Source organism: Macrobrachium rosenbergii, chromosome 13, assembly GCF_040412425.1.
Source record: "Macrobrachium rosenbergii isolate ZJJX-2024 chromosome 13, ASM4041242v1, whole genome shotgun sequence".
Lineage (NCBI taxonomy): Eukaryota > Metazoa > Arthropoda > Malacostraca > Decapoda > Palaemonidae > Macrobrachium > Macrobrachium rosenbergii.
Genome location: NC_089753.1, coordinates 68,307,625 through 68,335,408, shown reverse-complemented (window position 1 = coordinate 68,335,408; position 27,784 = coordinate 68,307,625). Strand labels below are relative to the sequence as shown.

General features: G+C 34.3%; 2 protein-coding genes across 2 annotated transcripts in view; both read left to right on the top strand.

Annotated features, from left to right (window-relative positions):
- Positions 1-3,938: 3,938 nt before the first annotated feature.
- LOC136844848 (uncharacterized) lies at positions 3,939-4,658 on the top strand. The gene has a single exon (XM_067114084.1). The coding sequence runs from the start codon at positions 3,939-3,941 to the stop codon at positions 4,656-4,658; it is 720 nt and encodes a 239-aa protein (XP_066970185.1).
- A 10,871-nt stretch (positions 4,659-15,529) lies between these two features.
- The window catches only part of LOC136844847 (uncharacterized protein C6orf132 homolog), a 66,674-nt gene continuing 54,419 nt past the window's right edge, over positions 15,530-27,784 (top strand). The window contains exon 1 of the mRNA XM_067114083.1: positions 15,530-15,584. Coding sequence (XP_066970184.1) covers positions 15,530-15,584 — 55 coding nt within the window. The remainder of the gene's footprint in view (positions 15,585-27,784) is intronic.

Below are 27,784 nucleotides of genomic sequence, written 5' to 3'. Positions count from 1 at the left end.
ATTGAACTAACTTCGATAAAGATGGAATGAAAGTGTTGATATGTCGTAAAGGACAATTATTGGGTTTATGTTCCTTCTGGGATTTTGTAGGTAAGTGGGGATGAAATGAATGTATTAAAGGGATGATACTCTAAACTGCTTTTTGACTGAATTAATAAAAATATAAAACGCCCTATATGTATCTTGAACATAAATTCTACAAAATTTAGACAACTAATACGTAAACGTGTAATTATTTTTCTAAGTGAAATGACTTCTAGCGAACAGTTTTGTATAACTGTACAAATAGTGTACAACTATCATTAAAATTAAAACTAAATTAGACTATGTAATACATTATGTTAATGATTCTCTGACCATAGGAATAATTACATCCATTGGTTGGTTAGGTGCGTTTGACAAAGCTAATACGAATTTCGCTTTGAAATTATTAGAAGTTTTTAGCCTTGATGCAATTTATTCTGTGAATGAAAGTTTTTACTCTAAATAAGACATAGTATCTTTATAAATCGCGTATTAACCAGAACTATGGGTTATCATAAAAATGATAAAATTCCGTAAAAGCGTATCTGAGGACTTGTATTTTATTGAGAACGAATCGGGATTAGAGGGAATACATGCATAAATATGAGATTTTTAAAAGAAATGAAGTTATAAGTAAACTTTCGAAATTTAACTTAGCGATGAGGTAAACTGAAATCTGCCTGGGTTGCGAATTCCAGAGATGTATGCTAATTTACCAGTTCTATATATATATATATATATATATATATATATATATATATATATATATATATATATATATATATATACGAATATATATATATATATATATATATATTGGGTATATATATATATATATATATATATATATATATATATATATATATATATATATATATATATATATATATATATATATGTATATATATAAATATATATGATATATATATATTTCAGAAAAATATATCTGAGGACTTGTATTTAAAGAATTTATGGAGTCAGATGGAAGTAGGTCGAGAGACTCGAGGCAAAAATCTTTGTGTTCAACAAATAGTTTGATTCCTAGAGGGAATACATGCATAAATATTACGCCAAAATTTTTCAAATAGAACTGAAGCTGTCTAGAGTAGAGAGATCCAGCTTGTTAAATCTCTGTTTTTATGGGGAGAAAATTGAACTTGATTTTTACCATGATTTTCTAATCAGGAACTGGTGTGGAAACTATTCATACCTCTTTTTGTATTATTGTTTTGTCATGTTACGTTTGCCATATCTTGGCTATTTTACACTTTCCATTATTGTGTTTTGCAATTTCATATTTTTGGGAGTTTTCTATCATGTTTGATTCTTCCGAAAGATGTCTGTGGACAGATGTCGGTGGACAGTTGACTGGTCCGAATAACATGTAAGACTGGTTTTGACAGAATTATTGATTTGGGGAGTATGTGAGTTTGATATTTTCAGGCTATTAGCCATAGTGAGACTTCTTTAATCAGAAGTGTTTTACAGTTCAGAGTTTAGTTATCTAACTCGATAATTCATTTATTATGCATTTTAATCTTTGCTTTGTTTTGTTCATTTCTTGTTGCATTTGAATAATAAACCAGTAGAAACTATTGCGTTTTCTTTAAATGCCATTTAATCGATTTGAGTGAGAATATTGGTGAACTTCGAAAACGATGAGAGAGAGAGAGAGGCGATACCAGGTGATGGTGAGTTTTGTTAAGCCGTAGAACGTTCATACGCCTCCGTTTCATGATTAAAGATCGTTGAGCAATCATTTATTAACCTTCAAAAAGGTGTTAATTCTGTCTCGTAACATATATATATATATATATATATATATATATATATATATATATATATATATATATATATATATATATATATATATATATATATATATATATATATATATAAAAACGTTATTGGATGAATTTATATGTAACTTTCTTCTCTCTGGGATTTCGGTCCATAAAATAAAGACTGATTCTGACTTCAAAGTATTTCTGTTGCAATGTTTAGTCCAGCTGCCTTTTTTTCTTTATCTGTCCATGAGTCTGTTTTTCCCCCAAAACAAAAGTGAAATCCTGGAGTGACGGTTAATCAATTTAGATTGCATTGAAGTGAACTGAATATGGAATTTAGGCCACAGGCCAAGCACTGGGACCTATGAGGTCATTCAGGCTGAAACAGAAATTGACAGTTAAAGGTTTGAAAGGTGTAACAGGAGGAAAACCTCGCAGTTGCACTATGAATAAATTGTTAGGAGAGGGTGGAAAGTAGATGGAAGAAAGAGAATATGAAAGGAGGTGTAATGAAAGGAACGAAAGGGATTGCAGCTAGTGGCCAAAGGCACGTTGCAAAGAACCTTAAGTAATGCCTACAATGCACCGCTTGAGGTGCACTGACAGCACTATCCCTCCTTACAGGGAATTTAGATTCTAAAATAATGGAGTTCCGGTCATATTTCAAATAAATTGTCTTCGTTTCATGAGACATATTAGTTAAGAGGCAGAAACAAAAACTGATGAACGTCTTGACTTTAGATATCCTCATTTCTTCTAAATATAGATATGGTGCGGAAAAAATAACAACCCACCTCACACTCTCTCTTTCCTAACAGTCACACATTCCAATTGAATGAGGTGTCTGAATCTGATTCTGTTATCTTCCTAAATAGGGTGCGTACACACGGTCGAGCAGTGTTTGTCAGACAAACACTGTTACCATATCCTAATATGTAGTATGGTGACATCATAAGTGCATATTTGAGGATTACTGACTTGGAAACAGTGGTACTAGATACTGATGTGTACCATAGATTCCACTCTGTTCACCAGTCAAAGTCCAGCAGACAAAGTTCGGAACTGAGCCATCGGTCATCCTGTAGTGTTTTAACTCTGAGCCAAGCATTTGTGTTGTGGTCTTCGAAAATTTTTATTTGCAACAGAATGATTTTATGCATTACATATCCGGCCCTATTGCATGTTTCTGGATGCCTTTGCTTCCCAGAACCAAAAACTGAAAACTTTATGCATGTTTCTGGATGCCTTTGCTTCCCAGAACCAACAAACTGAAAACTTTATGTGTATAATAAAGACAATGTGTACAAGTTTTTTTTTTTCTCTCTCTATCTGTTATTGATGTGTATTATCAATATAAATTTCCATTTGTTTCTGAATGTTTAAGATGTGGCGACTCAGTATCGAGTCTCGACCTGTACTTTGGAGATCCTTGCATTAGTGTGCGAGTGTGTGTGGTAGGGCCTCTGTCCTGCCAGACACTGTCCGAAGCTCCAAACCACTAACATGGGCCATGCCTGTTAGTCTGTGGTGATCACTTCTGACATCATAAACACATCTTTGCTTTTCCTTTTGTTATCTGGTAACAGTGTTTGTCCAACGAACACTGTTCGACCGTGTGAATGCAAGAGACTTTCACTTTCAAGAACTATCTGGTGGCTTGTCGCTGCTGACTAATGAAGGTCACCGATAAACAGAATAACATGGATATTTATTGCAAAAAATTATCATATCTAGTGAGGGAAATGCACAAATTTCATTATTTGTATTATTCGCCTTCCCCTCTTCCATTTCTTAGTAAGTCTTATGGGATGAGATTGTTAAAGCCATAACTATTCTTTGACGTTGGTAACTGTGCATAGAGGGACTGAATGGTAGGGGAAGGCTGGGGATGAACCACAGACCTTCTGAATGCTAGTCCAAGGACTTACCACTGAGCTAGGCCAACGTAAGGACTGAAATCGGTCACATTTATTTTGAGGTTATGAGTACAGTAAAAACAATTTCACATATGGTTTCTTTCAGGAAATCATGACCACAGAAGAGAGAAGAATACATTAATCTGACAGACTATCTACCTACCGCCCTAAGTATGGGATTTCATTTCATTTCTCTACCCGACAGAGGCCCATGGAGAAACATCTTGAAATCAACTACCTGCTGGACACCATACACAAGCATGAAGATCAAGGCACCATACGTACTAAGGACTCCCTCCAGCCCCTCTTCTTGGTTGAGGCCCTCACAGAACACAGTGATTACAAGAGTGATGTGGCCAGAGAACTCCGGACCAGAGAAGATGTCACCGTCCGTCGGGCCAATAAAACAGCTGCATTTATACTCATCCGCACTGAAGAATATCACCATAAGTTGGACGAGACACTGGCAGACAGCAGCAAATCTCAGAGGGTCACTAAGAACCAGGTAGATGACATTAAGCGCAAGGCTAACAGGATCATCGAGACTGTTAATGCAGCTTCCAACGCCCTTCACCTGGTGCTGATTGTAGGGGACTACGACCTTGGCTACATATACGGGAACGTCAAAACCCATAAACCAGGGAACCCTTTGCGCCCCATTATTAGCCAGATTCCTGCCCCTACATACCAGCTCGCGAAGAAATTGAATGCTATTTTGACTCCTTCCGTTCCAGATGACCACAGTTTGAAGTCCTCTGCTGAGTTTATTGAAGCCCTGAAAACAACATCCCTGGGAGGAGTTATTGCATTGATGTATGTGGAGTCGCTCTTCACAAAAGTCCCCGTGGATGAAACAATCCAGATAATTCTGGATCATGTATATAGAGATGACTCTACATCCCCATTAAACATCCCCAAGCATGCCCTCTGAACACTCCTCAAGATTTGTACAAAACTGGCCACTTTCTCCACCCACAGAGGCCATATGTACATACAAAAAGATAGTGTAGCAATGGGTTCTCCCTTCGGAGTACTTTTCACGAATTTCTGCATGGTTGCTGTGGAACGTCGGGTGTTTGCCGCTATCGAGAAACCATCGATATATATCCAGTATATCGATGACACGTTCATAAGACCCAGGAGTCAAAATAGGTCTCTCACTGAGAAAGTGTAGTATCAATTAACACAGACCTTTAGGTAATTTTGTGCAAAGCCTCATCAGCTTAATTTCAAGAAAATTTTGATTTAACCCTGGACAGGAAAACTGGATCCAAAAGTGGAACCAGGCATATGCACAAAACCACTTTATCGCATTTGCCCATATCTGGGTGGTAGTGTAAACAAACTTGACCTGCAGACAGTTAGTAAACTGTAAGCCTCAGTGTAGAACAAATGTGCCAGCCAGAGCAAGTTGAAGCAAGTTTCTTTTTTTTGGTGTTAAAGTTTCAGTGGTTCCTCATTCATGCCCTGTTTTCCTGGTATGTGGCTTTTCATATTTAGAGAAAAAAATAACACTTCATGTTTTTATGACTAGTGTAATTGTGATAAATACTTTACATTTTGAGGTAAAACAGCTAAATGGTGTGCCTTGAATTCAAAATGGCCAGATCTGGTGGTTGTTACCAAATTTTGCTCTATTGATTTTTTTTTTTACATGATACTTTTCTCCTGTGTTGCAGGTTTCATCATGTCATCACTTGTTTTCAACAGACATCAAGTGCAGCATTGTAGGTAAGACTGAAGTCTGTCTGTATGAGGTTGAGGCAAGCATGGATGCCAAGGATGCTGATGATGTGGAGGGAAACGTGGTTGATGTTGAGGGGGATGACAGCACATACATACTGCATGAACTTGGCCCTCTCATGGATGAGGAAACATCCATTGCTGACTATTCTGGGGCATCTGCATCATTTGTTAAGCCATCAACGAGTACCTCAGTGACTTATGTGAGTGATGAGATGAAATGCGTTCCGTCAGAAACTCACAGCCTAGGTTCCACAGAACTTCACAGCTGCAAGAGGACCTACAGTTGGAACCCCTTGACCCCAGTTAGAAGAGGCACTTCACATGAAATGTGACAAGACTGATTGCTCTACTGTGCCTGACTGTCAGATGTAAAACAGTATCAGAAGGAACACCGACAGAGATGCCCCCACCATAACTGGCACCTAGCCAGGTCTTCTTCTTCCTCAACGAGTTACATTAGCATTGGTGTGCATGTGTGCACACTAATGCCAAGATAGTTCACTCAGGACAAAATATACGGCTGACCAGCCAATGTTTCAAGATATTGCCCTGATGGCACTCACTGGGCTTCTCATCATGTCTGGCAGAAGGAAGGGCAGCCATGTGGCAACAATCAAATGTGGTTATGTATCCTGAGGCCCCAAGCTACAGGTGCATGCCAAAACGAATGTCAGTTTGCATTCATTCTGAGGGCTATTTGTTTCAATGATTCGAGTATAAGGGGGAAACAAAAGAAGACCAAGAAGTTTACAGCTCTAAGAAATGTGTGGGACTAGGTGATTGCACACTATAGCATTAACTACAAAACCACTATACAAAATGACACATGTGTATGTTTATGTATATATATATATATATATATATATATATATATATATATATATATATATATATATATATATATATATATATATATATATATATATATATATATATATATATATATATATATATTGTATATATATATATATATTAAAAATGACTGGTTACAGTAATTCTTTTGTTTTTTAAAATCCAGGTTATGACATATAGCTTTCAAAAATGCCATACTACATAGACAAAGCTCGTCTAAGAGCAGGAATACCAGTGACACAATTCAATGGAAGCACTCAAAGGGATAATTGATAGTCATTAACGTAATATTTAGGAATTTATTACACAGTTTAAACATTTAACAGGTCCCCGAATAACTGAATAAAGGGACAGAAAAAACTCATTCACCTACAATGCACAGTCACTACCTTCAATCACCTCATTCACGCTTAACCCAATCGATCTATCATAATGATAGATAAAGAAACAGGTTAGAGAAAAAGGAAGAAACGAAACTGTCACACAACAACGTAATTCTCTCACATACGACAGGAAGAGACACAGGAGGGGAAGAGAACCTTAATCCTAATATTTACAAACTCGAAATTAAATATATTTACAATTAGGTTAAAGCTATTTCCTTCGCTTAAATGATCATAATTGACACCAACACCGATGAATCTTGACGAATACAGCCGTCGGGTAGCAAACACAGGACTGTCTCAATGGTCGCGAAGATGTGGACCGTAGAACAGGGGTCGTCTTTTATAAATACAAAAAAACTGATAATTCACGGAAGGCACGCTTACTCTTCTTCGTGACCAAAGGCCTCTTAACGGCCCCGGAAAGACTCGACACGGCAGGAGGCAGAGCCACAGTAGGTAGAGAGGCGGTGCAGTAACGTATAGAGGCGTTGCAGCAGAGAGGCAGTACAACAGAGGGCAGGATGTTCCCCATCAACACCCGCAGGAGACGTACATATTTCTGGATATGTCACCCAAAAGGACAGGATGGCTTCTTGTGATATCTTGACAAAGAGCCACCAGCAGCAATAAGGCGCCCAATGACACGCCTCAAAAAGTCCGCCACAACAACAGACACAAGACAGGTCGCCACAGGAATACACTGCCACAGATGCCGTTATCGGTCGAGTTCTTTCCTATAAGGAGCCGAGTACCGAAACCCTTTAAATCACACCCAGTGTCCATAAAACACCTTCGTTGGGAGAAAACGAAGGCTCAAACCATCCAGAGCTCGTACATGCAAAGAAAAAGAAACTTCATGGGCGAGTATCAATTACAAACTAACAAACCCTTTGGTGGGAGCGAAAAGACTTATCCAGCTATTCGAGGCTCGAGAGAAAAAACGAAAATAAATGAAAACTTGGAAAGAACTGAACAAAATATTTACGTTAATAAGAGCCACGAACACAAAACTAAGCAGCTTAAAGTTACAGCTCCCCACCAAAAAAAAAAAAAAAAATTATAATAATTTTTTTTTGCAGCGGTTAAAAACCTAACTTAACCAAGTCTAAAGCAAAGCAAAACAAAAACCTTTACTAAAGGCTAAAAATGATCACATAACTAACATACAAAAGAGAGCAAAACAAAGGCTATACCTGAAAGAAAAGCAGTAAAATAATTAGTCTATTCCTTCATTCCTTTTCATACGCCCTTGAGAGGACATCTGGCACTACGTTACATTTACCAGAAATATGGTTAATAATTAGATCATATTCTTGGAGCTCTAAACTCCACCTCAAAATTTTATGATTTTTATTCTTGAATCTGTTAATAAAAACCAATGGATTGTGATCAGTAAAGACTTCAACGGGAAAGGATGGATTAGTTAAATAAATGCTGAAATGGTTCAAAGATTTTAATAAACACAGAGCTTCCTTCTCGACTGTAGAGTATCTCCTCTCGGTTGGCGACAGTTTCTTTGAAAAATAAGCGACTGGGTGAACTGTTCCGCCTTGATCCTTCTGAAATAGCACAGCACCTAACCCTGTGTCACTGGCATCAGTTGCCAAACAAAAGGTAGAGAAAAGTCTGAGATCGCAGCAGAGGGAAACTTACCAACGCCGATTTTAACTTTTCAAAAGCTTCCTGACACTTGCCATCCCAGATAAATTTTACATTTTTCTTCAGTAATTCAGTCAAGGGGGTGGCAAGGTCAGAGAAGTTTCTTATAAACTTACGGTAGTATCCCACCATACCAAGGAATCTCCTTACCCCCCTTCTGTTCCGAGGCGCAGGGAAAACTGATATTGCTTCAACATTTGCCTTCTTGGGAGCGACTCTGCCCAAGCCTATCTCGTGCCTGAGATACACAACCTTTGCTTGAGCAAAGTCGCTCTTTCTCAGATTAATAACTAAACCAGCCTTTCTTAGAGCCTCGAATAATGCCCTTATCCTCTTGAGATGTGTGTCCCAGTCATCACTGTAGATGACTAAATCGTCTATGTGAGACAACACATCCATCTAAATTACAAGTTACCAAATTCATTAATCTTTGAAAGGTGGCGGCTGCATTTTTCATGCCAAACGGCATAACTTTACACTCATACAAGCCGTCACCATGCAAAAGCAGATATTTTCCTTGCCCTGGGTGTAAGACCGACCTGCCAATAACCCTTCAATAAGTCAAATTTACTGATAAATTTGGCAGATCCAATACAGTCAATGCAGTCTTCCACCCGAGGCAAGGAAAGGAGTCCAGTCTTGGTTACTTCATTCACTTTACGGTAGTCAAAACATAATCGATGCTGACCGCCTTCTTTCTTAACAAAGGACTACTGAGAGCTCCAGGGACTACAACTTGGCTTAATAAGGTCGTGATCTAACATGTATTTTACTTCATCCTAACCACACCTTTTTTATGGGATTTAACCTGTATGGACACTGTTTGATAGGCTGGGCGTCTCCAACATCAACATCATGTTCTAATACATTAGTCCTTCCAGGGCGTCCTGAAACAAATCTTTATACTCAGTAATCAGGGTCTATCAAAGAAGCAGCCTTATCTGCCTCTAAATGCTGAAATTTAACATTAAGATTATTTAAAACATCAGAATTATCAGAGAGGACATTTGGACCAACAGAGAAATTATTATCAATAACTGGTTCTACGTCTACATTCATTAGTGATACTGCTTCTACTACTACAGCTTCATTTCTACAAAAATAAGGTTTCAGCATATTAACATGACATATTTGTGATTTACGTCTACGTTCAGGAGTCTCAATCAGGTAGTTAACATCACTCATTTTTTCAGTACCTTCCACGGGCCTGAAAACTGAGCTTTCAACGGATTGCCAGGTATGGGGAGCAAAATCAACACCTTATCACCTGGACAAAACTCTCTCCGTTGAGTACCTACATCATAACTGTACTTCATTTTAGCTTGACCCTTTGCCAAATTTTCTTCTCGGGCAAAAGACCAGGCTCTGTGCAATTTCTCTTGTAAATTTGACATATAGTCGATTACATTTATTTCTGGGGTTTCTCCTTCCCAGTGTTCCCTAACCACGTCTAAGGACCTCTAACACTATGGCCAAATACTAATTGGAAAGGCGAGAACCCCAGGGTTTCATTAGGCACCGACCTAATTGCGAATAACGCATATGGGATTTCCTTATCCCACTCAACACCTGTCTCAAACAAAATTTTTTCAAAACAGACTTGAGAGTCTGGTGGAACCTCTCCACCTGACCTGACTCTCAGGATGATATGGAGATGACGTAATATGTTTAACTCCTAATTCGTGCATTTTCTTCTCAAAATAGCGACTGGTAAAATTTGTCCCACAATCTGTCTGCAAACTTTTGGAATACCAAATTTCGTGAAAAAGCCAATTAAAGCCTCCACAACTTTTTCACTAATACTCCGTAGTGGGACAGCCTCAGGAAAGCGTGACATCCTATCCACCATTGTAAGGGATATATTCATGCCCTCCGCCGCGTCCATGAAGGGACCAACGACATCCACAATCACTTCCCTAAAAGGCTCTCCAACTGACGGGATAGGGATCAGAGGGGCTTTTGGTATCTTTTGGTTTGGCTTCCCACGAGTTGACAAACCTCACATGAGAGCACGTGACGTTTTATACTCCGGCGCATTCCAGGCCAGAAAAATGCTCGGCTAACTTTTGAAATGTTTTTCTGACCCCAAAATGCCCTGATAAGTTACTTTCATGACTTAGCCACATCAATTTGTTCCGATATTCTTCCGGAACCACCAGCTGCCTAACAACCTCTACCTGGTCAGCAGGTGCATTCCCTGCCCTGCTGACCCTGTACAACAAACCATCCTGTTTAAAAAAAGAAAGGTTTAGAAATGTCATTATCGAGATCATCAACCTCAAGGTTACAAAACTCCTTCATCTGGGCTTCCTGAAAGCCTCAGCATCCCAGTTCATCATTAAAATATTTGTTTTTACGCTATCAGTCAATGTGTCAGTCTTTTTGTCTACTTACTTCGTCTAAGTCTAAATTAACCTCCTCGAGGTTCACCTCTCGAGCGAAACGAGTCATAATAGATATAGGTTCAAAATCCTTATCACACTTTATTTCTACTAAAGACAAAATAGGAAAATAATTCAGTTCGTCTTTCACTACTAAATCATTTGCAAAAACAAGATCTATACCTGGAACTGGCAAACTGTCCACTACTGCCAGTTTTACCGTTCCCATAAAGTAATCAGTTTCCAGATATAATTTTTCGAGAGGACAAGAAACAATAGTATTAGGGAAACCCCCAAAACAACAAAGTCATTATTTGAGAAACAAAGTTATGTGGCACTGACCGCCTTAAGATTAGAGACTGCGCAGCACCAGTGTCGCGAATATTTTCACTCTACGACCGATTTGTTTAGTGTCATTAAGGTAAACCGTGCCATCCGATATATAATTTCTAAATCTGAGTCACTTCTTTTCATCTTCCTTCGACACCTGTTCTGCGGAAACCAAGCAAACAGCTTCTTTTGTTCTCCAGGAACCTTTCATAGCAAAACAGTTGGCCTTCACGTGACCTTTACGACTGCACCAGAAACACATTACATTACTCCTCGACTCTGGCGTATTCCTACTGCTATTACCACCACCAGATCTACTACTGTTCACAAAACTACGATATTCACTACTGCTACTACTACTGCTATTACTATTATTTTCCTTGGGTTTGTTTTTACTAGTACTCCTCTCAGACTGGCTTTGGAATAGTTTATCCCCAGTTATTGTTACGAGGTGAGAATCAAGTTTTACTGCTATTATTTTCCTTGTTACACAGTCCTGTCTATGAGCAAGGGAGTACTCATCTGCTGCAATGGCAACTTCCTGCAAACAATCTAATTTTAGTTCTTCGAGGTGAATCTTCAATTCCCCTGACACCATTCTCTTGAATTCTTCAATTAAAATGAATTCCTTTAATTTCCCAAAATTATCTATTTCCTTACTTTTAAGCCAGTCCTCAAAAAATTGCTCCTTCTTTCTTGCGAACTCTACGAAGGTCATTTCATTGTCCTTTTCAAATTCCTAAATTTCTGGCGATACGCCTCGGGAACGAGGTCGTATGCCTTCAAAATAATAGCTTTCACAGTGTCATAGTCTGACGACAGATCCTCACTGAGCGTATTATATACTCGCTGAGCTTTTCCTTTAACCTACATTGGACCAGTGTGGTCCACATGTCCCTAGGCCAACTTAATTTTTTTCTATCCTCTCAAAGGATATGAAGAATTCAGGAACGTCCTCTTCATTAAAGATTGGTACCAACTTCAAAGCACTCAACAGATTAAATTTGTCATCATTAACATTATTATTATTTTTTCATAGACAACTGCAACCTTAGCAAATCTAACTCATGACCTCTTTCTTTCACTCTCTCTTCAGCCTGCAACTGCAATGCTTTGTATTCTAATTCCTTAATCTTTGTTTGTTCTTTTAAAATATTTAGCCTCAACTCACTTACCTCATTACTATTAACTTCTCCATCTATCTCCCTAACATAATCGTGAACATTATCCTGTGCTTTCTCCTTACCATCACCCATATCAACTGCTTGTTCATTTTGGATCTCATCTCCCATACTTACGGTTTCTCTGTACACTTTAGCAGCCCTAACAACTTCCCAGAGTAGCTGCCCCTTTCTTAACTCAGATGATAACCCTAAATTCAAAAATTCAGCAAGAAACCATAACTCATCCCCTTTTTAAGTCATATAACTTCCTCTCCCAATCTGAGTCTGCCAAAGCTGGGAGGCCGCCACCTCCACATTACCCTCAAAGAAACGGCATTGTTACGGGGAATGAGGAAAGAGCCGGGGGACCTGTCCCTAACCAACCAAATGCAAAATTACCCTCTGAGTGACCCAAGAACTATATCACTGGAAGATCCTGGCAAGGTCGCCAATTTGTAATGACTGGTTACAGTAATTCTTTTTTTTTAAATCCAGGTTATGACATATAGCTTTCAAAATGCCATACTACATAGACAATGCTCGTCTAAGAGCAGGAATACCAGTGACACAATTCAATGGAAGCACTCAAAGGGATAATTGATAGTCATTAACGTAATATTTAGGAATTTATTACACAGTTTAAACATTTAACAGGTCCCTGAATAACTGAATAAAGGACAGAAAAACTCATTCACCTACAATGCACAGTCACTACCTTCAATCACTCATTCACGCTAACCCACCGATCTATCATACGATAGATAAAGAAACAGGTTAGAGAAAAAGGAAGAAACGAAACTGTCACACAACAACGTAATTCTCTCATACGACAGGAAGAGACACAGGAGGGGAAGAGAACCTTAATCCTAATATTTACAAACTCGAAATTAAATATATTTACAATTAGGTTAAAGCTATTTCCTTCGCTTAAATGATCATAATTGACACCAACACCGATGAATCTTGACGAATACAGCCGTCGGGTAGCAAACACAGGACTGTCTCAATGGTCGCTAAGATGTGGACCAGAACAGGGTCGTCTTTTATAAATACAAAAACTGATAATTCACGGAAGGCACGCTTACCCTTCTTTCGTGACCAAAAGGCCTCTTAACGGCCCCAAAGACTCGACACGGCAGGGAGGCAGAGCCACAGTAGGTAGAGAGGCGGTGCAGTAACGTATAGAGAGGCGTTGCAGCAGAGAGGCAGTACAAACAGAGGGCAGGATGTTCCCATCAACACCCGCAGGAGACGTACATATTTCTGGATATGTCACCCAAAGGACAGGATGGCTTCTTGTGATATCTTGACAAAGAGCCACCAGCAGCAATAAGGCGCCCAATGACACGCCCTCAAAAGTCCGCCACAACAACAGACACAAGACAGGTCGCCACAGGAATACACTGCCACAGATGCCGTTATCGGTCGAGTTCTTTTCCTATAAGGAGCCGAGTACCGAAATCCCCTTAAATCACACCCAGTGTCCATAAAACACCTTCGTTGGGAGAAAACGAAGGCTCAAAACCATCCAGAGCTCGTACATGCAAAGAAAAAGAAACTTCATGGGCGAGGTATCAATTACAAAACTAACAAACCCTTGGTGGGAGCAAAAAGACTCTATCCAGCTATTCGAGGCTCGAGAGAAAACGAAAATAAATGAAAACTTGGAAAGAACTGAACAAAATATTTACGTTAATAAGAGCCACGAACACAAAACTAAGCAGCTTAAAGTTACAATATATATATATATATATATATATATATATATATATATATATATATATATATATATATATATATATATATATATATATAAAGGAGCTTTTTTTTCAATCTTGCTATTGAAGTAAAACGACAGCAAAACCAAGAAATATTGTTACTGCTTTTAAGATCCTTGTTTTCTTTATGACTCCAAGTGTTTTCAGCTCCTTCCTTAACTTTGTTGTTAACTAGAAGCCGTTCATTTCAAGTACACCTCATTGATATCTAGGTTTAGGTTGCAGTCCATACAGTGTACTCTCAGACTGACTGCCACAATGAGTTTCTTCTTCCTTTTGATGTTTTACTCTGCCATGCTTGTGTAATTGTGCTAGGCGGTACTTAGAGGAACCAGAGGTAGCTGGGGCTGTCCAGATGTTGGAGAATGGTCTTTCACAAAGGAATGTTGCCAACAGGCTGGGTGTCTCCAGAAGTGTTGTTGCTAGGGTTTGATTGATCAAGAGACAGGAAGATATGGTAGGCTTTCTGGACAGGGTTGCAGATGATGCACAACCTCTGATCAGGATCCTTGTTTTTTCCATTCCTCCAACCCTCAATTTTCTTCCTCCTAAAAAGCAGCCCCTTTGTTAAGTCACCCTACTTAGAGTAACCCGTGAATCGCCCCATGACTTGCTTGAAATCAACCCAATATGATTCAGTGATAAGTATTCAAATATTCCCTCCATAGTGTAAATTAAGGGCAAATTAATTTAAGTAACTCAAGTGATCAATTTCTCCCTAGTGCATAGGTTCATTGTGCTTAGTTTAGTAACAAGGGAGGTTTCCTCCCCCTTCGCCCCCATGTTCGTACTATCTCCGGAATTCTCTTCCAAGAGCCATCATACCCTGTCCAGTTGCAAATCTATGTCAGGACCCGTTAATGACTGCCATCCAAATTTCGCAACCATTCCTGGTCGCAGCCTGATCGCAAGAATCCACTGCCCACACATTATCCTTGAAACTAATTACCCCTTCCAATGTATTACTGTCTGTGAATTGATGCATTTTAGCATAACAGAGTCACTTGTTTTAATGGGGATTGTTGTATCTGTGGCCCCTCATATTAACATTGCATGTCTGTAAATTACTGCATTATTGATCTCTCATATGTGATTTATGTATCTGTAAATCGTTACATTTTTGGTCTCTCATATTTGCCCCATTCTCTGTAAATAAACCCATTCTGATTGAGAGAGAAATAGCAGAGTAGGCATTTGCTCAGAAGTAATTGCTATCATAAAACCATCTTTCCTATTCTCTCTCTCTCTCTCTCTCTCTCTCTCTCTCTCTCTCTCTCTCTCTCTCTTCTCTCTCTCTATTTCCATTCTTGAGTTTTGCCTTAAGGCCAACATCCGTTAAAACAACGGCTGTAAAATATCGTAGATGTCTTTACCAAATTGCTACCAAGAGTCTTCTTGTTGGCTAACGCCAAGGTCCCTGCAACTATAAGGAAGTTATGGTTTACTCAAGTTAGAGCCAACTGCCAGTTTTGACTCCTGTTGTTTTAAGATAGGATACCATATTAGGATGAGAGACTTTAGAACCCTGAATCTGACCACATCACAGACAACTTTGACATCAGGTGAGTTGAAAATTGTTGAAATCGATTTTAATGTTACGCATGACTCGGTTAAGCAAAAGGTTTTCATTGTTTTACTTCTAAAATGATTTGTTTAAAGTTAATGGTAACAGACATGAATTCATATATATATATATATATATATATATATATATATATATATATATATATATATATATATATATATATATATATATATATATATATATATATATATGTATAACTGAATCACTAAAATATGGAACGTGATGAATATATATATAAAGATATATATATATATATATATATATATATATATATATATATATATATATATATATATATATATATATATGTATGATATATATAATATATATGTTTACAAAGATAGCTATATATAAATGATATATATGTATTATAAAGGAAATATATATATATATGGAATATATATATATATAAGAATATATATATATATATATAAAACAGGATTAAATATATATATATATTTTTACATATATATGTATATTAAGATCATATATATATATATATAGGGATATATATATATATATATATATATATATATATATACCACCTAATAATTTATATAAAACACATATATATATTTTTTTTTTTATAATAATATATATATTTGCAAGATGAATATTTAAAAAAAAATATATATATAATATATATATATATATATATAAAATATATATATATAGTAGCTACTATATATATATATTATATCATATATATTTATATCTTATATATATATATATATCTATAACATTTTCTAATATAGGATATATATATATATATATATATATAAGATTAAATATATATAACTGATATATATATATATATATATATATATATATATATATATATATATATATATATATATATATATATATATATATATGTATAACTGAATCAGAAAAATATGGAACGTGATGAATATTTCATATAAATGAATAAAATATAAGCAAACGAACACTGCTGCTGCGAGGCCTTTCGACACTAGTCTTTATGTTAGTAATACGTAATATAAAAGTATGTTTTTAAATTGGCTCAATATAAATGACAGAAGGGGATTATAGAAACATATGTACCTGGACAATTAAAGAATTATACAACTGCCAAACAGGATTAAATATTTAGGGTTTTCACAGGGATTAAGATCAACCGTTGAGGAGCAGGGACAGGACAATTAAAAGATTATACAGGTTCGTGACTGACCACCTAAAAATTTTTTAAAACAATGATTTTTTTTTTTTAAAACCACTAAAATAAGGCAAGATGAAATATTTTACAAAGAAAATTATACATGTTACTTTACTATAAAACTTTTTGTGGGCTTGTTATAACAAATGATTTTAGTATTTGTGAAGGATAACATAACATTTTCCCATATTTTCTTATGTATTCAATTTCTTTAAAATTAAACTGGAAGACAATGCTGGAGGATCGTAAAATTTAGAAGAAAAATTTATTTTGATGTTGAGGTGATGGCCCAAATAAAATTTCATAAGTTAAGTTGTTGGTTGGTTTTCCTATAAATGACTGAATTTAGCATTGGAATGGTTCTCTTTTGATTAAAACATCTAAGCTTAATACGTAGGCAATTGTCTTTTTCTAGATTGGCGTAAACTTAAAACCAGGGCAATACCATCCATTAAGTTTACGTTAGAATAAGAAAAAGACAATTGCCTCCCCTTTCTTAGATGTTTTAATACATAGAGAACCATTTCAAGTTAAATTCAGTATTTATAGGAAACCAACCAACAACTTAACTTATGTTCATTTTTATTCAGGCCATCACCTCAACATCAAAATATCAAAAGACAATCCTCTATGTTTTTACGAGCCTTGCGCATTGTCAGTCCCCAGTATTTGGATAAAGAAATTGAATACATAAGAAAAATAGGGACAGATTTATGTTATCCTTCACATATACTAGATATTTGTTATAACAAAGCCCACAAAAGTTTTATAGTGAAAGTAACATGAAGAAAGAAATCCCTAAGAACATTCTTAGCTTGCCTTATTTTAGTGGTTTTGAAAACATAAAATCATTGTTAAAACCTTTTAATGTAAACCTCGTTTTTTCTTATAATAACACACTCAAAAGAATGTTAATAAAAATAGCCCTAAAGAAAACAACAACATAATATATAAAATTCCATGTTTGATTGCCCTCATTTTATATTGGCCAATCTAGCAAAGATTTAGATGTACGTATTAAGCAACATAAGTATTCAGTCAAACCTGGACAAGCATCCAATGCTATATTCATTCATTTAAGTGAAAACTCTCACAGGATAAATTGGACTGAAAGTTCAGTGATTGCCAGATCGAAAGAATTCTCTTCAAGAAATCTATTGAGTCCGCTATTATCCAGCTTACTTCCAGTTGTAATTTTAATCTTAGCCCTGGCATGTATTATCTGGACCCCTGTATTAGAAAAAATGTTCAAGAATGACCTAAAAGATAAAATCACTGACTTAATTACAAGGTAGCTACTTGATATATATTTTCTGTATATCCGTATGTTTAATATAATTTTTTTAAATGTTCATCTTGCAAAAGTTATTATTGTTTACAAAAAAAAGAATTATTGTGTTGTACTGAAAAATTTTTAGGTGGTCAAGTCAATCGAACCTGTATAATTCTTTTAATTGTCCTGTCCCTGCTCCTGAACGGTTGATATTAATCCTTTGTAAAACCTCTTTGTATTTAATTCCTGTTTTAAAGGACTAGTTGTACTAATTCTTCAATTGTGTTGGATTCCAGGTACATATGTTTCCTTTATAATCCCTTCTGTCATTTATATGAGCTTTCTTTGTAAACATACTTTATATTCCTTCAGTCTGCTAAGTAAAGGACTAGTGTCGAAAGGCCTCTATAGCACTCCAGTGTTTCTGTTTCCTTATATATATATATTTATATATTATATATATATATATATATATATATATATATATATATATATATATATATATATATATATATATATATATATATATATATATATATATATATATATATATGCACACACACACACACACATATATATATATATATATATATATATATATATATATATATATATATATATATATATATATATATATATATTTTTTTTTTTTTTTTTTTTAATCATTGGGAGTGAGAGCTATTGCTCACTCATAGTTGTAGGATGAATAAATCAGTAAATTATAATTTTATCCTCTTAACCTTTTTTTAGGATAATTTCCAGAAATAAAGTAATGAAATCTCCGGAAAGATGAATTTTGAAGTACAACGAAACTATTAAACAGAATACGTTCGTATTCTATTTTCATCCATTTTTATTTAACGGTCTCAGAGTTCATTTTCCAATGGTTTCCAGCAATGTCTGACTTTAAGTAAAGATTGATTCACACATAAATATTTTGAACATTATTATGAAAATTACAACTAGAGAAACGTTTTCAAGATTATCATATCGGATTAAAAGATCTCTGGTTTGTCTCACTTGAGAAGAAAAATTTAATACTGAATTAGTCGTCTCAGTTAAGACATTTAGGTTCAAAAATTCAGTGGGCGAAGAGTTTGCTTAAAAGTCAAATTGCTCTGGCCCCTAAAATTCGCAAGCACTGGACGCGAGGTTCACAAGTTTTTAATTGTATTTGAAGAAATAATCTGAAAGTTTCCATGTGCAGACTTTGAAAAACAATGTTTTGTTGAAGCCAATGGTTATTGGAATGGGCATGTGTTTTTCATCCTTGGAATAAAACACAGAAGATCAATTACAAAGTTTTAGCCGTCGAGTGTCCAAAGGTGCCATTCAGAAATTAAGTGCAATTAAGCAACTGACAGAATAACAGTTATTCTATTAGAGTGAACATTTTCACGGTAAGTTTTAAAAATGATGTTCTTAGAAACTGAAAATTAAACTGTATATTTTTTGAAATTTTTTTTTTTTTAGTTCACAATTATTGCCATCTTCGGCGCAGAGTTCATTTCAGTCAGTGAGCACTGAGCGCCCATGTTGAAGACTTAACGGCAAACAAAGAAATTAAGGAAACTATCGTTCTTCATTAGGTAAGGTGCTTTAAGAAAGTATGAATCAGGAATCTGAAAGTTTCCCGAGTATTATATAACAATATTCCGGGAACCTTATTCTTATCGTTTTACAACTGAATATTGATATTCAGATAAATAAGCCAGTGAGTTTCGTTTTCTTTGAAATATGACATCAAAGTTAAACAATAGCTTGGTAAAAAATAATAATGGTCAGCTTTGGGTCTACTTGCCTCTTCTTTCAGATAATAGTTTGTGAAATCAGTTTATAAAACTACTCCGAAGAGCAGTCTAGAACGGAGGTCTTACATGAGATGAAAGGAGCAGGAGTCTTCTATTATTATAAGGTAGATCAATTAAATTGAAATATTATAAGGTAGATCAATAAAATTGAAAATCTCTTGGTGGTGCATGACATAAGCAGTTTTTAAACATGACAGAGAACTACTGAGGGCCGAAATGTATTCCAACCGAATCTCTGTGAAAAGGACCCTTTACAGCGGATGATTCTGTGATAACCAACATATATATAAAAATATACCAACATCAAGTCATAAAAAAGTTCATTATCATATTTTGTGTTGTGATAATTTATGTGTTATCAATTACCTGGCTAAGAACTTTTCAGATGTCTTCTATCCTTTTAGCTAACTTTCAAGAGGTAAAATACTCTTGCTTCAGGTTAAATGTTCAATTGAAATTCATTTTTCATGTTTTCGTTTTATAGTATTTTTTTTTTTACCCTTAAATCTCTAAACAGAAAAAGTTACCAAAAGCTTTGCCTTATCAGTCAATTTTTTAAGACTATCAAGATGGAAATCATATAAAGCCCCTTTATTTGAGTTATATAAAACTTAAAACGATTATGGAGAGATGAATAAAATAATTTATCATAATTCTACTGGACTGGGATTATTTCTAAAATATGGATATCAAGTAAGAACAATAAAAAAATTAAGAGAGAAAATAAACATTAACAATTTACAGTGTGATACAACTGGCAATACAATTTTATTTTCATGAAACTAGGATCAGCATGTTTTATATTGCATACATTAAACAAACAAATTTAAGTAATAATATTCAAAAATCATTTTCCCTTTAAAGATAAAATAAAAACTTTCCTATGATGTGACAGCTGTCGAAGCTACTCAACAAAAATGAAGACTTCAGCAGCTGTTTCCAAGGGACTTACTGTAGGATGGAACTTAGAGACTAGGAACTGGAAGGATATAACAACTGGAAAGTAAGAAACTTTGAATAGTGACATGTAATGTAGGTGATTCAACTGAAGCGAATGAAGAAATTAATAGATAGGACTTAATTTGTGAAAACATGAGGGAGAATCGTTACTGAAGAACGCGATTAGAGGTATGCTTTTCCATGACACTAACTTACTTTGACATTAATAACAAGGCGTCAAATAGAAAGACAAATATAAACCATAAAAAAAAGAATAAGAGAAAGAGAAATGAGAACACATCTCTTTTCCTCGTATTATATTAAAAACGAGCTGTGTGTTCGCACCCAAGAGAGTACGTCAACAAGCACTTTCTGTTTTATTCACATAGAATATAGAGTATTAACGCTTCTTTTTTTTTGCAGGCCATATTGTTTTAAGAAACCCCAGCCAGCGCCTTTTTTAAACTGGTTAAAACAAAAAATTCTAATATCTATAAAGAACTTGAATGAGCCATATTGTTTAATAAAATTTCAGAAAAAACAACTGTTCAGACCAGCGGGCTGTTCTAAAAGAGAAATTAAAATATGTAATAAAAGTCGAAGAAAGAAAGCTATATCTTCAAGGAGAATAAGGGGAAAGAAGTAAGAAAGATGAGAGTAAAAGATGTAAATGGAGTTGTTTAAAACAAACTTCAGTCCTGACAGAGCAAATAATTTTTGAATGCTGATTATTAAAGTAATCAAGGTTAATATTAGACTGGATAGGCTGTTAAAAAATGATATAAATATGTAATATTTATGCAATAAAAGTAAGAAGAAAGAAAGCTAGAACTTCAAAGGAAATTAAAATATGTTTTAGAAGAAAGAAAGCTAGTAAGAATAAATGTTTTACAAAGTAAAAGATGATGTAAATGGAGTTGTTTCTGTCCAAACAATATACACTTCAGTCCTGACAGAGCAAGTATTCTAAGTAATTTTTGAATGCTGATTATTAAAGTAATCAAGGGTTGAATATTACTATATATATATATATATATATATATATATATATATATATATATATATATATATATATATATATATATATATATATATATATATATATAAAAATGAAATATTGAAATATGTAATAAAAGTAAGAAGAAAGAAAGCTAGAACTTCAAGGAGAATAAGCTGTTTTACATGGAAGTAAATAAATTTCAGAGTAAAAGATGTAAATGGAGTTGTTTCTGTCCAAACAAGATACACTTCAGTCCTGACAGAGCAAGTATTCTAAGTAATTTTTGAATTCTGATTATTAAGGTAATCAAGGGTTGAATATTACTATATAGTATATATATATATATATATATATATATATATATATATATATATATATATATATATATATATATATATATATATATAATCAGTAAGCAGTCGACAAAACAGTTACATATTTTGTCAGAAACGTATCGTGTTACTTAAACTCATCTTGGGTCTGTAAAATTAAAAAATACATATTAATAATTCTCTTAATTCAAAATAAAAGCTAAATTGAAAAAAGATATGCTGATGATACAAAAAGTATCATCAGCATATCTCCTATAGTAAAGTGGTAAAGGATTATGGACAGTTATTTAAAAACTCTTCTTCTAAATGTGTCACAAAAGAAATTGCGATCAAAGGGCCCAATGGAGACCCCATACCAACTCCCTCGACCTTTTTAGACGTAAAAATATCCCCCTTTGACCATAATTTTAGTACATCAGTTTTTTTAGAAAAAATAATTATACGGGCCTTGGAGGTAATTTTTATAGTTCATTTTACTTTTCATTTAAAGTTAATATCATAACTACCCTAGTTTTTAGAGCTCTCCGTTATACATCTACCTGAGTAAATTTCGACTCTGAAATAGAATTTTAATTTGAATATTTTACCAAAAATTCCTATCCAAAAAAGCTTTTTTATAATGTTGTTTAGCACGTAACTTTTCTGACCCATTGTGAAATTTAATGTACCTAAACTGTCTATGTATGCCATGATACCATATACTGACTTTCTTAGATCCAAAGTTAAACAAATCATCGAAAAAGAGTTTGGATTTCTAAAACTGAATCTAATACCTATGAATCCACAAAGATTGGCGGCTTTTTTTAATTATAAGGACAAGCCAGAGACGTTTATGAAGTCCAAAATTATTTACAAATTTTAACGCCCAAGATGTCTTGGTAGTTATGTTGGCTCATCAAAGAGAATGTTGCAGCCACTTAGGTTTGAGCTACAGAGCTGGCTCACGAATTACTAACCCCGATTTTTCTAGTATTAGAAATCATGCCGTTAAACGCAAGATTAATATTGATAACAATTTTTTTTCCATAATTGGAACTACGAAACAATCTGCCTACTTAACGACCCTTGAGTCTTTGTTCATTAAACGTCATGCACCTCTTCTAAACTCCAACGTGTCTTCTCCTTTGCACTTGGCCTAAGTATTCTCTGGGCATGCGTGGTCTTGTGGTCTCACTTTCTTCCCTTTCTTGTGATCAGGTTGGCTTAAAAATTCTTTGCTCCTGTTTTGCCCTTTATAAATTTTGTAATTTTAAAGAATCTAACTACTGTTTTTAATTTAGCTTTTATTTTGAATTATGTATTTTTCAATATGACAGACCAATGATGTTTTTAAGTAGCACGAAACGTTTCTAACAATAAATATGTAACTGTTTTGTTAACTGTCGTCTTCTTTGGACTCCTGCTTGTTGGTGAATATATATATATATATTATATGCCTATATATATATTTATATATATATATATATATATATATATATATATATATATATATATATATATATATATATATATATATATATATATATATATATATATATATATATATATATATATATATATATATATATATATATATATATATATATATATATGATATATATATATATATATATACGTATATATATATATATATATATATATATATACAGATATATATATATATATATATATATATATACATACATACATCAAGCTGACCATCCCAGCACTGCCCGGGAAAAAACTCTGAAAGACTCAGAATATATTATTTTTCCTGCACCTCTTTGTCCTGGCTGTCCCTTTATCCAGTTTTACTGTATCCAGTGCTGATGTCTAATTTATCCAGAAATCACAGTGTGACTGTCCCTTTTCTGCAGGAATTACTGTACTAATTATCCCTTTTATCCAAATAGCACTGTGCTAACTGTCCCATCTATCCAGATATTACTGTTCTGACTGTCCCATTTATCCATGTATTACTGTATTGACTGTCCCTTTTATTCAAATATTACTGCAATGACTCCCATTTATCCAGGTGACTGTCACATTTATCCAGATATTATTGTGCTGTCTGTCCCTTTTATCCAGGTATTATTGTGCTGACTGTCCCTTTTATTGAGGTATTACTGCAGTGACTGTCCCATTTATCCAGTTTTTACTGTTCTGACTGTCCCATTTATCCAGGTATTGCTATGCTGACTGTCCCTTTTATCCAGGTATTACTATGTTGACTGTCCCTTTTATCCAGATATTACTGGTGACCAGGTGCTTTATTCCCTTTATCCAGATATTACTGGTGACTGTCCCTTTATCCAGATATTACTGGTGACTGTCCCTTTATATTACTTGACTGTCCCTTTATCCAGGTATTACTGTGGTGAGTGTCCCATTCATTTATACTAGTATTACTATACTGTCTATCCCTTTTACCCAGGTATTACTGTACTGACTGTCCTTTTTATCCAAATATTGCTCTGGTAACTGCCCAATTTATCCCGACATTACTGTGCTGATTGTCCCCTAGGTATCAGTGTGGCAACTGCCCATTTACCCAGTCATTACTCTGCTGTCTGTCCCTTTTGTCCAGGAATTACTGTACTGACTGTCCCTTTTATTCAAATAATACTGTGCTGACTGTCTTTTATCCAGGTTGTGTTACTGTGGTGACGTCTCATTTATCCAGATATTACTGTGCTGTCTGTTCCTTTTATCCAGGGATTACTATACTGACTGTCTATTTTATCCAGGTATTACTGCAATGATTGTCTAATTTATCCAGACATTACTGTGCTGACTGTCTCTTTTATCCAGCTATTACTGTTGTTACTGTCCCATTTACTCCCCACTAAACCTAAATACACACCCCGACTTAACTGAAACACGTCCATTAAGCCTATGCACACTCCCACTAAACCTAAACATAACCCCCACTAAACCTCAACACACCCCTAATAAACTTAGTCGCAAACCTTGATACAAACTTATCAATCACGGGAAAGACAATAATTTTCAATAATATATTTCTATGGTATCGAGTAAATGAAATTAGGTATGATATACCCTAGAATTTATTTACCACACTAGTTATTAAGTCTACGGGCAACACCAACCCCGTTTCAGGGAAAGGGAAGGGGATGGGGCAATGGGAGGGGATGGGGTTATGGGCTTCAAACTTGTGTGAAATGTTGGCCTCATGACAAGTTGTGTCTAGATCAGTCAAGCAGTTCGGATTTCTGTAACGCATAAAGTTGCAAACATATAAACATATACACATACAAAAATCTCGGGCTGTTCTCTTGAAAATAATGTAGATTTTATTAGTCGTCTTGATAAATTTAACCCAAATTATGACTTTATAATGGCGAGTTTTGGCATTACTTCTCTCTTTACATAGGTGCCAATAGATGACCTGTTAGTTTCTAGAGGATGCGATGAAAAAAATGTGTTCGTACTGCAACACAAAGTTTTAATAGAACTTATAAAACTGTGTATCAAAGGCTGCAAGTTTACTTTTAATCGTAATTATTGTGAGCAGAAGTTCGGAATGACCTTGGGAAATATATACATGGAGATTTTCCAGGAAAAATATTTATCAAACTTATACCCAAGAGGTGTGTTATGGTACGATATATTGATAACATCTTTTATTCATGACCAGTAAAAAGGAACGTAAATAACTTTCTCAATAAGGTAAATGCACTAGTACCCTCCATAAAGTTCATCTTTGATATTGAAGAAGACGGAAAATTACCATTTTTAGACTTGTTGGTACATAGATCTGTTAGGAAGTTCAAATTTTCTGTCTATAGGAAACCCACAAACATCTGTTCTTCCGTTCATTTTTACTCTAATCATCCATTTAAAACTAATTTTGCTGTTTCTTCTGCAATGTTCTTAAGGACACTGCATGTCAGTGGCCAGGAATTTTTGGATCAAGAACTTGACAAGATACGTGAAATTGCTGGCAATTTGAGGTGTCCAAAAAGTTTACTTGAAAACACCTTTTGTAAAGCCAGAAGAACGTTCTACGGATTGACGAAAACTGAAAGGTTCGAAAACAAAAATCTTTAGTAGTTCTTTTTTATACTAAGTTTAATAACATCCCCAGACAAGTCAAGCCACTGGGTATTAATGTTGTGTTTAAAACGCTAGAAACTATTAGCAACTTGCTAATTAGAAATTCACCGGGAAAAGTAACAGGCTGTATTTATAAGATTCTGTGTAAACAATGTAATGAAACTTATGTAGGACAAAGTGGGAAGACGTTGGCTGCTCGATTAAAACAACACAAATATAGTTTCAAAACTGGTAATATAGCTAATGCATTATTTGTACACATGAATAGTAGTAATCATGGTATTAATTGGACGGAATGAAAGGAAATTATGTTCTCCAAAGATCTAGTAAAAAAAATTAATAGAATCCTGTGTAATTAAAAAAGACTGTGAGAATTTATTAAATATCAGCCTAGGCTTATATAAAGCTGATGAAATTTTGAACTAATGGTATTTTAAAACAATTGTTAGCATTGTTTTTTCTTGCCAAGAAGTCTTCTTGTGACTAATTGTTTCCTTGGCACTTGTACCTGATCCCTGATGAGGTGTAGAAATACAGGGAAGCGCTTGGTTCAAGCCATGTCTTTTCACCTTTCTCCTGGCTGATGCATATATATGAGTATATATATATATATATATATATATATATATATATATATATATATATATATATATATATATATATATATATATATATATATATATATATATATATATTTTCATATGCATATCAAGTACATGGTTATTACACAACTAATCTCAAAATTCAAAAATATACCTCACTTCAGCCAGATACCCTGAACTCTCATAACATTAATTATTACGACTGAGTACTCTAAAGGTAACAGTGATCCCTTAAAAAAAACTTATTTATTACTTGAAAAATCAAACTAAGTTTATCAGAATATGTGTGAGGTATCAAAAATTAAAACCAGAAATATTCTAGAGTAAAAGGACATCACTCCATCAAACAACTCTAACTGTTTCCCTGGTCTTAATTCACTTTAGCAAAACTAAAAAAACAAAAAGTGTTTATCACTTTGCCTAATACACACACAATCAATCCTATTCACTGGTGATCAATAAATGAAACACTATTTTTCTAAAATGTTAAATATAAAAATTTATTTTCAAATTTTTATATTTAACAATCTGAAAAATTTATTTCACAATCTGAAAAATTTATTATTACTTGAAAATAACACAACACTTTATTAATTCTTGAAATAAATTATGAAACAAAACTAACTCACAAAAACTTTATCAGGAATTTATATTAATTAAGCAAAAATTAAACTATCAAGAATTACTCAAAATTTGAAAAGAAAATCTTAATAAATGAAATATTAAATCATGTATGTAATGTTAAATTACCAAGAAATATTTAAAGTGCTACATAAATAAATGTTACATTACAAACATAAAAAATGTGAAAATATGAAGAAATTCCAAACAGAAAAAACACAAAAATACACATAAGATTTAGCAATAACAATTTCACTCGGTCAAAATTTCCTAACTTATCATACCATGGTATTAATAAGTAAAATTCACGTTACCTTACACAAACTTGTGAAGACCTCTGTAAAATCTCTTGCTGCAGCTGCGTTA

Coding starts and splice junctions, on each gene's coding strand:
- LOC136844848 (XM_067114084.1), top strand. CDS start 3,939: ATGGAGAAACATCTTGAAATCAACTACCTGCTGGACACCATACACAAG.